The 12,667-nt window shown below is 35.7% G+C and overlaps 1 protein-coding gene across 2 annotated transcripts; it reads left to right on the top strand.

Moving 5' to 3' along the window:
• Positions 1-1,377: 1,377 nt before the first annotated feature.
• Positions 1,378-10,304, top strand: LOC131699053 (multicilin-like). Of its 2 annotated transcripts, XM_058994635.1 has the most exons (7): positions 1,378-1,578; positions 1,736-1,811; positions 1,897-1,973; positions 7,962-8,034; positions 8,236-8,492; positions 8,748-8,858; positions 9,268-10,304. In XM_058994635.1, the coding sequence occupies exons 1-7, from the start codon at positions 1,477-1,479 to the stop codon at positions 9,709-9,711; spliced, it is 1,140 nt and encodes a 379-aa protein (XP_058850618.1). In that variant the 5' UTR covers positions 1,378-1,476; the 3' UTR covers positions 9,712-10,304. The 2 variants fall into 2 exon arrangements, with proteins under 2 accessions (XP_058850618.1, XP_058850625.1); XM_058994642.1 differs by lacking the exons at positions 1,378-1,578; positions 1,736-1,811; positions 1,897-1,973 and adding an exon at positions 7,399-7,828.
• The last annotated feature ends 2,363 nt before the right edge of the window (positions 10,305-12,667 follow it).

Genomic DNA, 12,667 nt, shown 5'->3' with positions numbered 1-12,667 from the left:
ATCTGTATATTTCTCTAATATAATCAAAACATATAATTAAATTAATACATTAATTACTATAGGCTACGTGTAAAAATAAAAAAGGTTACATGCAACGGATTTAAACCCTTCGGTCACTTCATGTATGATTGTACTGGCGGCGAGACTGTCTGTAAGAAAACGAGCTGCTGGCCTGACCCTGTGGGTTAAAAAATAATAATTAAAATGTACGTCAGTGTACGTTTATGTCTTCAGGATTTAAAGGGCTAATACAGTAGTTGTTTATGGCACAGGATAGACAGGTGCATTAAGCAACACAAAGATTTTTAGTCTGGAGGGTAAAGGTTTTTTTTTTTTTTTTTTTTTTTAGTGTAACCGAGTGTCTTAAGATTGTTTTAGACCAGGTCATAATTTGGAATGAATTTGTAAGTTTCCACATCATACAACGACCATCACAAGACTATATTGCGACCCCATAACCCTCCCTTTCTCATCTCCTATAAATGCAGTTTCTTGCATGAATGGGCAACCTGGCAATGCCATTACCCTTACCCGAGATGTATAGAGTAGGCTACACCAACTTCTGTTTGTGGTCTACTTTTCGATTTGAAATGTGTCACATTATCATACATTAATAAAACTTATATATGTTTTTCAAACTGATATCACCCTCTCATGTAAAAAAAAAAAAAAAAACACTATAAATGATAGGCGAGTTTTACCGTGTTCAATAACGCTATTCTGTAGATCATATGCAACACAATGTATTATTGTTTATGTTGGTAACACTTTTGGACAAACATGAACCAAATTTATTTTTTAAAAAATCAACAAAAACATAACAGTTAATGTCACTCTCAGTTATCGGTTCCTTTTTGTATTAAGAAATTAGCATAATATGACAGTAGACTACATACAAAACCAATTAATACCTGACAGAAGTTGTTTTAAAAAATAAATTAATAGTTGCCTTAATAATGATATATTATAGTATTATTAAATGAACGCAAACGTTTAATATTATAAGAATGAAATCAGCTGACCACGCGCCATAAAACGACAAAAGGGCGCACTCTATAATCTTCAGTTTGCATTAATAAACTGCCGTAGTCACCTGTGATCCCCAGTGGACAATGTGGCTGTTTAAATTTTAGCGCCTCTCCTCTGCACAGATTGTCTCATCCAAGAGGCGCCACCTCTGGCGCTCACTCAGCTTCTATAGTTGTGAAAATGATTAGCCTTTGCTTTCCACAAGCTGAAACATCTCCAGGGACGCTTTTACCTTGGAGACTTGTTAAAGAACGTTGATTGGGTTAAGAAAAAATAACGACAATTGTTCAAGTATAAGAGCAATAGATAGACAGAAACTCGTGGTAAATGGTGCAGGATTAACCACTGGGAAATAATAATAATAATAATAATAATAATAATAATAATAATAATAATAATAATAATAATAATAATAATTTTATTCTGAAACCTATTATTTGCAGTAAAATGCAAAATGAAAGAAAAGCGTTTGGGAAAATTTGCCCCAACAGGATAGCGGATTTCGCTAGAGGTCAAGACAGAAAACATTCAAAAGATCGGAATAATCAGGTACTGCTGGATATTTTAATAATAATAATAATAATAATAATAATAATAATAATAATAATAATAATAATAATAATAATATAGCCTACTTTCTAAAACTTTATGATGGATTGCCAAATCACATTGTGGCTTTACTAAACACCCATCTATATCTGTATAGGACTTTCCAAAAATTGCCACGAACAATGCTCCAATACCAATATACATCGAAGAGACAACGAGTATCTCACATGAAGGTACAGTTTTGTTATCAGCACATGTATCGACCTAAATGTCTCGTTTTGACGAGTGTATGTATAACTTCTGATTTCTCCTTTTCAGCCTTTGCAACGATCGCCTGGCAAGATTTAGAAGATTGTACCTCAGTTCTTCAAAGAGAAAGTAACTCTATTCAGCAGGTAAGATATCTAACTGATAGACAACGTAATGTAGTATACTGTTAAATTAAAGACATTACTACTGGGCAAGACTTGAATCCACAAGGCAACATATTATTTAGAATTGGCAATGTTTACCTATTATAGTATTGTACTATACTAAGCTTAAAACTATTGTACTACATGTAAAATATGTAATACAATACAATGGTCTGTTTCTTAAATAGTATAGATCACTGATGTTTAGGACTTCTGACATTAAACTTTTAACCGCATAGCTAAAATGAAGTGGTCGAAAGCATCCATTCTGTTGCAAATATAGGCATTCTTGTTTCTAATAAGGGTATTTTTTTTCTTTGTTTTGCCAATGATGTATGATTATAATAACTGCAGCAGGTGGAAACAGCAACATGCAAAAGTAAGAGTTCATATGAACACAGAACAAAGAAAATCCTGCAGTTGTAAACAAGGTTATTTAAATCCCTATAGCTCCACGTGCGTTCTGTAAATGTTTTGGAAACAGTCAAGGCGTTACTATAGGAACTTGTGGCTGAACTGTGGAAACGCTGGACAATATTTTACAGCAGTTGGCTCGGACGTGCCATGGCTTCTAATAAAATTGCTACTGAAAAATAGTCTGGCTTTGAAATCCAGTGAGTAAAACGATAAGAACTGTTCTAAGTTCATGACATATGTTTAAATGTGGTACTTCCATAAACACAATATCTTGATAAAAAATGACTGTTAATCCCCTTTGGCGTTAGTGGGGGTTTATGTTTAAGATTTTAGTTTCTAGACTGTGAACGGGAATCAAAGCAGCAGCATGTGTCACCTTTACCAGGAAACACAGTGAATATTTGATCATAAATCACAGTTTTACAAAGGCTATCTGAGATTATTTTGTGTAAAGGTTGAAGTTTTGGCACACGTGTCTATTAATTAACAGGCGTGGCTAACTGCTTTTACTTCAGTTCCAGTACGCCCATTCCAACCTGGGCTATGTTTCATTCCAAAACCTCGCCCCTATGCCCTACTCCCTTCAAAGTGATCACTTCCAGGAGTGATCACTTCGAAGGGAAGTACTGGCGTAGGGTCGCAAAAGTGTTTCAATTGGAACACACTTCAGCGTCATCATTCACAGCCAGGGAAGGGCGTCATCATTTGTTAGCGCTAGAAATATGTATTCACAATGTACAACCCTGTCTCTTACACCATTTTAAAGTTAATTTTGTTGCCTTTCATTTGACCAACATATATGTAGCATAAACCAGTCAGAAGATATACATAATAAAGTGAAAACATTGCAACTAGGCAGAATTAACCCGCGTATAAAGAGTTAAAAATGTAATTCCAATTATTATTCCTTTTCTTAATGGAGATTCAGCCAAGCAGCAATACCAACATACAAGTTATCTTCTGCATTAACAGCAATATAATTATGTACACAACATAATACTAACTAATGCAATTGTGATATGTAAATATATATTAAAAATCAAATAATTAAAAGTGAATATAAATATTAAGAAATGTATTTAAAATTAAAACCCGTCATCAAATTCACTTTTCAGGGATATAGCCTGCAATGCTACACAATCTGTCATCTGTCCCTGTAATAATTAAAATAAATGAACTGAAAAAAGCTGTTTCATGAGAACAAATTTGCTATCTAGCAATACAGATAGCCAACTAGCTTGTTAGCAAGGTATTCTTCAAGGTCTCATCTATACGGAGTAACATAGCTTGCTATTCGTTTGTTTTTATTGACAATAGCAAGCTAATAGAAAATAATTGTGGAATATGTCGTTTTAAAACCTTGAAATATATCTTTGCTTCTATATGACTCGATCCCACATATCCCAAAATTATTTTCAGCGTCCCGTCCCTGCCTTTTGGCTGAGCGCCGCAGAGCAAGCAGCTAGCGTCATATTCAAATTTCAAACTACTCAGAAACACTGAGCACTTCGTTTAAATGTGTTTAAGCTTCTGACTGTCTCTGTTGAACCGCATACGGTTTTGTTGTTACTCGTATTTTTATTCATTCAGCTTATTTGTTTTTAAGCTGTACTGACTGTCTCTGTTGAATCGAATACTGTTTTGTTGTTACCCGTATTTTTACTTTCATCGGCAGACGCGCTCTGGATGCAAGTACAGTGCTGACACTCCTACAATTATGTTAAGCGAGGTTTCGTGTAAATGTATAAAGAAAAAACCCAGTGTATATTTTAGTACTAGTACAAGTCCATGTACGGAATTAAAATTAAAGGACATAGAATAGGCTAGTCATTTTTTGTAACAATGTAATTGGTTTAAAAGCAAACAAATTGGTCGTTCTAAATCAAATCAATAATCGGTATAAATGCAACAATTGGTGTATACATTTTGAAAACATCAAGGTATAAATGCAACAATTGGAATATAGGCCTACGTTTTGAAAACATTCGGCGGGCAAAATGGCTGATTTTCGTTTCATTTTGCAGTACATCCGAAGATTTCATGGTAAAAACAGCCGCGATGCATTGTTGGTAGCGGCTAGAATGCGTGCTCACAGGAACGTAAATTGAAAGACAAATTGCGCTCCTGAGTCGACGCTTTTCTAGTGAGGCCAGGTTCCTATTTATACTTCATGAAATGATTTGAAACCAGTATAAAACCATAGCATTACCAAAGCTGTTTGCAGCTATTCTGAATCGCCTCATTGTGAAATGAATTGAACATCTAAGCAATATAACAAAGTCGGGTGCTGTGCTTTTTATCTTGAAAAGGTGCAAAAAAGCAACAGCACATTGGATTTTTTTTTTTTTTTTTTAAATCTGTGCTTAGATATACAAAGAAAACAGAATCTTCTGAGGAGGACTGCTGGCAGAGCTGTTAAGGTGGCAGGTTATGCAATATCTGAAGGTTTGGGTCAGAAAAAAGTCTGGCTGTTCTTATGCCACTTAAAGGTATTTCTTAAAGATTTAGAAGGGAAAAGAAGAAATAGATTGTTTTTAATCATTTCACATCTGCCTTCTTTATACACAGTAAATGTGCACAAGATTGTGGTCAGTTGTTGTTTTTTAGCCTATAGTACTACTTAAATAAGATAAGTTAAGTAGTACAGGAGGCTGTGTGGTCCAGTGGTTAAAGAAACGGGCTTGTAACCAGGAGCTCCCCGGTTCAAATCCCACCTCAGCCACTGATTCATTTTGTGACCCTGAGCAAGTCACTTAACCTCCTTGTGCTCCGTCTTTCGGGTGAGATGCACTTGTAAGTGACTCTGCAGCTGATGTATAGTTCACACACCCTAGTCTCTGTAAGTCGCCTTGGATAAAGGCGTCTGCTAAATAAACAAATAATAATTTACATACAGGAAATGCTGTTCCCAAGACTCAAAAGTGTCCAGCATACATTTCAAATACAGTATAGCTAATATTCACCTTGCCTAAATACATGTTAGGCAAAAACATTTAACCTTAGCCATGGTCAGGGATATGAACAAAGAATATGTAACAGTAAACTGATTGTGTATATCCCAAGCTAATACAACCCCCTTAAAAGAAAGAACCTGTTATATATTGTAATTAATTTAAGAAAACTGGAGCACCAGTTCAGGGTTGGAGTATGGAACATTATATAAAACTGCTCACTAAGAACAGTATTCAAAATATTATTTAGGATTCCTGTGTTCTCTTGTACTGTATACTCTTCACAACTGTAGTGACAATTTTATAAATTGACCCATTATCTGGTGTCTTTATAAAGTTACTGGATACTATTTGTTTTAGAAAGTAATCATTTCATATTGATTCAATTCATTGAGATATGATAGGCTTGTATTGATTTGTCGTGTTATTCCCAACGCACATAGGAATTATAAACCTTAACTGTAACAAAAGCAGTTTTTTTTTTGGCAGCATACCCTGCCAGGAATAGGCTCAACAGATTCATTTATAGTTTAAAAATAAGAGTTTCCATTTGAGAAATCAAATCTTAGGGTTGATAATGCCTGAAGTTAGTTGCACTCACTCATGACATTATTATAGATATTAATAAGACACACAAAATAGTTCCCTGTGCTGGTTGTATTATTGTTTCTAAGTTTCTGTCATTTTTTATTATTGTTTTGCAAAGCCCAGTGCAGCACATTAAATGTTCCACCTTCAGTTGACAGATTGAGATAAAAAGTGTGCATCAGATTGTTGTCAGTAATCCTGCCTGCAGTAAATGGTGCTGGAGGGGGGGTTGTGAAGAATGGACTTATGGAGCCAGCCTTCTCCTGGGTACCAGTGGGTGCTACACGCTTCTCATTCTGCTTGTTGGCACAGTGGCAGCCTGCGCCCTGGGAAGGGCAGTGTTTTCAAACATGAGTAATTGATGAATTGTATGCAATACGCAAATATGAATGCATAAATCTCCTGAATGACGTCTTAATTTATGTGAGCCTTTAAGAATGCAGGATTACATTTTAATTAAATATCTTCAAAGGCACCCTGACTTGTACAGTTTTTTGGCTGCAGCCTTTGTTGTTTAAACAATTTCCCATTTAAAATTTTGAAATGGTGTTTTTTCAAATTTCCAAACACAAAAATTCCAGCATAAAAGATTAATTCTCAAACTAAATGCAGTGGGGATTCAAGGAAATGCATGCACATGGATTAGGGAGTGGTAAACATGTAGAAAACAGAAAGTACTGATTAGAGGAGAAACCTCAAAATGGAGCGAGGTAACCAGTGGTGTATCACAGGGATCAGTATTAGGTCCTCTGCTATTCCCAATTTACATTAATGATTTAGATTCTGGTATAGTAAGCAAACTTGTTAAATTTGCCGACAACATAAAAATAATAGGAGTGGCAAACACTGTTGCAGCACCAAAAATCATTCAAAATGATCTAGATAGCATTCAGAACTGGGCAGACACATGGCAAATGACATTCAGTACAGTATTAAAGTACTAATCAGTGGCTCTTTGCAGGTGTTTCTATCAGCTGAAAAGTGTCGTTTGTATAGACAGTAAAGATCAACAAACATCCCCTCGGCTGAATACCCATTCTTTAATTTGCAGTAGATCAATTCATATTAACCCATTTCATGCAGGGAATGGGCAATTAAAGGTCGGTTAACACTTGGGACAGTTTTTGGAAGTATGTTACTCACTGAGAGAGTGAGGTCTACAGAAACCTGGAGTTACTTGTAATTTTATTATCACATGCTACACAAGGCCACTTAATTAACAGCGAAGCAACTAGTTTGGTAATTTCTTTTTTTTTAATACAAGGTCTTTGCTGCACACTTTTCTTAATGTGAAAGTACTATAACATTAGCATAACGTCCTATCATCGGTTACTCTTTGTTTAGTGCAGTTAAAACACCACAAGGAGAAGTACGTAGGCAATCCGACACCAAATATAAAATCCGAAGGGTGTGGTGGAATGCTGCGCGAGGTAAGGTCTGCCTCTTTTGTGTGAAGGAGGTGTTGGGGTTAATCTCACTGTTTGTAAAGGAGTGAAGGAATGTGCAGGTCGGGCGCTGTGGTTGGCTCGTGTGGCGAGCCTATAGGAACACAGCAGGTCCGATGTATAATCTGCAAAGACAGACGAGTGGCAGTTTGTGCAACGCGTGCCACCTTTGAACACGCTTCTTCCTCAAATATATAATCCTTTGACAACCAGAGACAGATATCTGCTTGCACAAGTTGCATAGAGCTAGAACTAGTGCTGTAGACTAAAACTTTGTTCACGTCCAAAAGGGATAGGGCAGCTCTGCAGGACCTATCAAAGGACCTTTCTTACACAGATAAATAATACATAAATAAATAAATCATTCCGACAACTTTAAGACATGGCAGTCCGGACCTGTTACATGCAATTTCCATCATGGGGATTCGAATTACAGGTATGATCCACTGGATGCACTAAACGTTGTTGTTGTCGTTGTTGTTGTTGAGTTAAAAGCGAAATTAACTGAAAATGGATTGCCCTTTTGGTTTACAGCTTATTATAATATTGACATGTATCTTATTTTAAAGAATGCTCGCCTGCCAGACACTTCGGATTTTGATCTTCAAGACTTCAGGGATGCGGTTGATAATTTCATTCCCGGTAAGTACGTGTTCATTCATCCTTTAAAATTTAAATGCATACTACTCGGCTATATTTAAATACGGACCGTCTTTGTAATAAATTGCTTAAATACCTCAATTACGTCTTTTTAAATACACGGGAGGTTACTGATTTATAACCAACTTATACAAATATAAAAACTGTAACCAATGCTTCATTTGTCTCTTTATGTATCCACAGATCATCCTGCGTTAATGCAGCCCTGCCTTGGCGGTATTGACATGCAGATGTCCAGCTGCGATGTGTCCGACTTTGAAGCCTGTATCACTTCTCCTATCCCCGCTCCACAGGACCATCTCCTCCACAGGAACATGTCATACACGTCCCCTACACATGTTCACCATGACAATGTGCAACCACTGGCTGAGCAATACTGGATGGACATGGCAGATCACAACCAGAAAGCGCTGGGGGATGCTTTGGTGGTTAACAATCAGGTAGGCAGCAGTTTTTAACAATTCATTTTCAACGTAGCGGTATGTGCGTGGTATCTGCATGACAAGAGGAAAACAATGTTTACTCGTATATCAAGCAGTGTGCAATTATAATGTTTAAAATTAACGGAAACTATAAACCTGTAAGCTTAGTCTTAAAGTAATCAAGTGTTGTTACCCAGAGTTACTGTCGCGCTGGATCGGTTGACGATTAAGCATGCATGTCTATCTGTATTGACACTTTTTTCTTTATCACAGCTGCACCTTACATTGAACAGAAAACAAGAGGAGATTGCTTCATTGCAGGAAAGAAATGTCAAACTGAAGGAACTTGCGAACCAAGCCAAGCATTTGGCTTCAGTACTTGATGTAAGTGTTATATTTAATGTAAGAAGTTTTTGTTAATGTATAAATTGGGACTGGGATATTAAAAGGTTGCACTTGTAGATCAAACCTGCACACTAAAAAATATATATTTGTATGCATGTAGGCTGGATGTAGGTAAGGTACGTTAATCCTTTTACCATATCATCAAATTATGATTCAACTTTTTTAGTTTTTGAGTTGTGCTAAATGTATACAATGCTTTGTCTAAATCTACAAACAAGTGTTGAATGTAAAATGTAGCTGCAATTACATGAGCCGACTGCAGGTGGTGATGTTGTACTGCAATCCCGGTGTACCGGTTCTTGCCATCACATTGGTTCTCTAGTTGTGTTTATTATTGCAATGCTCTTGTTTTGTACTTATGTCTTTTTTGTTTTCTTTTTCTTTCTAGAAACTTATCACGCAATCTAAAAATACCAACGAAACAACTGTCGAAGATTTTCCACCCAAGACTGGCATGAAAAGACAGAGGCTGGAAGACTTGTACGAGCCCGTCCCAGACAGTAAAGCTGTGGATGATATGTTAAGAGACATTACAGATACATGTCATGCAGCTTTACAACGCAACGCTAAGCATCCAAAATTGCAGCATGAAATGGGAAACTCAACTCAAAGCACGGAAACTATAAATATGTATGGCGCCTTCAATGGACTACAGACCTGTACCACGCGTAGCTCAGTCACCCTGAGCGGCAGTGACATGGATGACGGAATGTTCTTTAGAACCTCGATAAGAGACCACTGCACAATCAAAACTCTGGCTTTTCCTCAGGGGAATGCATTCACCACAAAGAAACCTTGTGGAGGCTATAAATTCCGATGGGTTCCAAACTAGACTGGAATTTCAGCTAACTACACTGACCAGATTATATAATGCAATATATATATATATATATATATATATATATATATATATATATATATACTGTATATATTGCATTATACTTTGCACTGCCGCACTTAGGAACCTCTCAAACTGGTTGTATACATAGTAGGTTAGTCCTTTAAATGTCATGTTAGAAAAAAAAAGTGTTAATTACGTTATTATAGTATAGACAAAAGTATGGATAAAAAAATCTACATAATGTATTTTTATGTATTTATTTATATGCAGTTACACCCTTGTGTTTTTTTTTCACAACAACCAACCATTCTAAAATGATTTGTAGAAAAAGAGTATTTATTTAAATTAAGTTGCTGCTGTTAGACAGACAAGGACCCCACTGGTTAAAAATGTATTTATTTGCTTAGACTTTGAAGGATGCAACCACTGTTGTTCAGCTGTCATACCTGAATGTGTTTACATGATGAAGGAATTCACTTTTTTATATTTGTTTTATATAAACATGTTTATTTTTTTTTAAAAATAATTTTGTATATAAAGAAGTTTATTACGGTTTTATTAATAAAAAAAAAAGTTTAAACATGTATTTTAGTACCATTGTTTACATTATACTGTACTTTTTTCAGTGGATTTCTAGAAGAATCTATATTAACAAGTGTCAGACCACATTAAGGAAACCATGGTCAATGTCACCTACAATGGTTCATTTTGCATCCATCCCACAAAGATACCCATTCAGTCCAAACACTTCCATGTGTCTCAGATCTGTTGCCTTGGAGACCAGATACCTAAGCAAACTTGATCTCTAACCTTTTGGTCACATTTGTGAATGTCTGCATAGTTCTTTATTCCTATATTTCTTGTGGGAAAATGACATTGGCTTCAAACAGGCTCAGTGACAGTCACCCTGAGCTCTACAAGAACACCACTCTGCTGTCCAGACCCTCTCTCAAGCCAAATTGGTTTGAAACGAGTAGATTGTTTCACTTTACCTGAGCAGGATTTGAACCTAGGCTTCAGGGTGAAAACCATGCTAATCTTGAGAATTAGCCTGCAGTGCCACCTCGCACCCTTGAACAGATTTCTTACCAATTCATCAGTCTGGTTTTAAAATAAGCATAAAGAAATAAGAGGCTTCAGATCAGGGTTTTGTGTTCTTCACACCACAATATCTTTAAACCATGTTGTATTTCACTGCACATACTATTATCACTTAAAAACATGATTACTGCAGCTTTACTTTATTGAGTGTTACGGATGACAAAACTAGATATTAGTCTATTGCCATTATCTGTTCTTCGCTTCAGGAAAATAAAAAAAGAGCTTCTAATCATAGTTGTTAACCTCATTAAAGTAAAATATGCAGATGTACATTCAAGTAAAATAAAAAGCAAATAGATAATCAGCACAGGAACAGAGGAGACAGGGATGTTGATAATGTGAATAAGGAAAACAGGTTATCACTCCTTTAAAGGCATCATTTACAACTACTGTACCCACTGGTGTACCTGATTGTGGTATATATGGGTTTAAAGATGAATGATTTATAACGTATTTGGGTGAACGTGTATTCAAGAGCAGATCACATTATTCTACCACCTTATTATAACTATGAGTCTGGTTTCTGAATAATTTTCTATTCAGCCGCTTACCCCAGGATTGACCTTTCTTATGTAGTCAGGTAGCAGGCATCTCTTTTCTGTGTGTCTGTGTGTGTGTGTTTGTATTACAATACAAAAGGCCTGGATTAACAGAAAGAATGTGGGTTTCTAATAATAAAACCTTTTGAAGGCTATTTCATATTTTGTTGGACAGGCGGGTAAGGCTTTTGAACTCATAAAGAACAATTTAATCAATAAAATTTGTAAAAAAAAACAAAAAAACCCCCCCAAAAAACAGATCCCATATGTGGAATCAAAACAGTCACACCTAGAACACTTTATACCTCTGCAAACATATCATGTGTGTGTTTAATTTAAAGTTTGATTCAGTATACACTAAAAACAAGTTAGATTGTCACATTGTCCAGAAACTATTAATCACAAGTACAAAACACATACAATAGACATATTTGATGATAAAAAAAATAAAAATGTATATTATATAATACATACAGTTCATCAGGAAGTATTGGGACATACTGACCTAATTTAAATCAGAATTATGACACTTACATAATAATAGTTAGAACTATGGCAGCGCCATACACTTTGCTATAATTATCTTCTCTTTTTGTTGGCAGATGGGTCATGTACATAGAGCAGGCTCCCTCCTTATTACCAGATCCATATAAATGCCCCACTATTCCCTCCTTTAGATCTACAGCTATGGCCAAAAGGTTTGCATTAACTAGAATTTTAGGATTGAGATTAGGATTTAAAAAACAAAAAAACTACATAAACATAATTTAGATATTTTATTTAACATCATGTTATCAAAGAAACTACAACATGATATTGCTACTAATAGGAGTACATTATTTCCTGTTAGGTTTATTGAGAACTACAAAGTGGTATATAATTCTATATGTTAACGTAGCATTATTCAGAAGGTTTTATTCAACTTTATGATGCACAGTTAGTTAATTCTATAGGGTGATGCAAAACCTTTGGCCATAGCTGTAGTATCATGTAATGTACTATGCCAATGAGACCCTTAAGGGGATACTATATTTATTTTACAAATATTTAATTTCTTACTACTGTTTAATATATGTCTGTTATCTATGTTTTTCTGGCGTTGTTTCTTCTGAGATCAACATTTGCCATCCTTAATTACTTTTCAAACAGAAATTGCTTCGGAAAAGAGGTGAGAAAGCACACTAGCGTTGCACAGGTTTCAGTGAACAATACTTCTCCCATGTGCAAGGCTGGTGTGCTTCCCTATCATATATGTAGATGATATAATGTATGTCCAGCATCTTTCTAAAGAGTCCAGGACCTAGAAA

The sequence above is a fragment of the Acipenser ruthenus genome, chromosome 2 (genome assembly GCF_902713425.1).
Source record: "Acipenser ruthenus chromosome 2, fAciRut3.2 maternal haplotype, whole genome shotgun sequence".
NCBI classification, from domain to species: Eukaryota; Metazoa; Chordata; class Actinopteri; order Acipenseriformes; family Acipenseridae; genus Acipenser; species Acipenser ruthenus.
The sequence above is the reverse complement of the archived record's forward strand: the minus strand, read 5'-3'. Positions and strand labels throughout refer to the sequence as shown.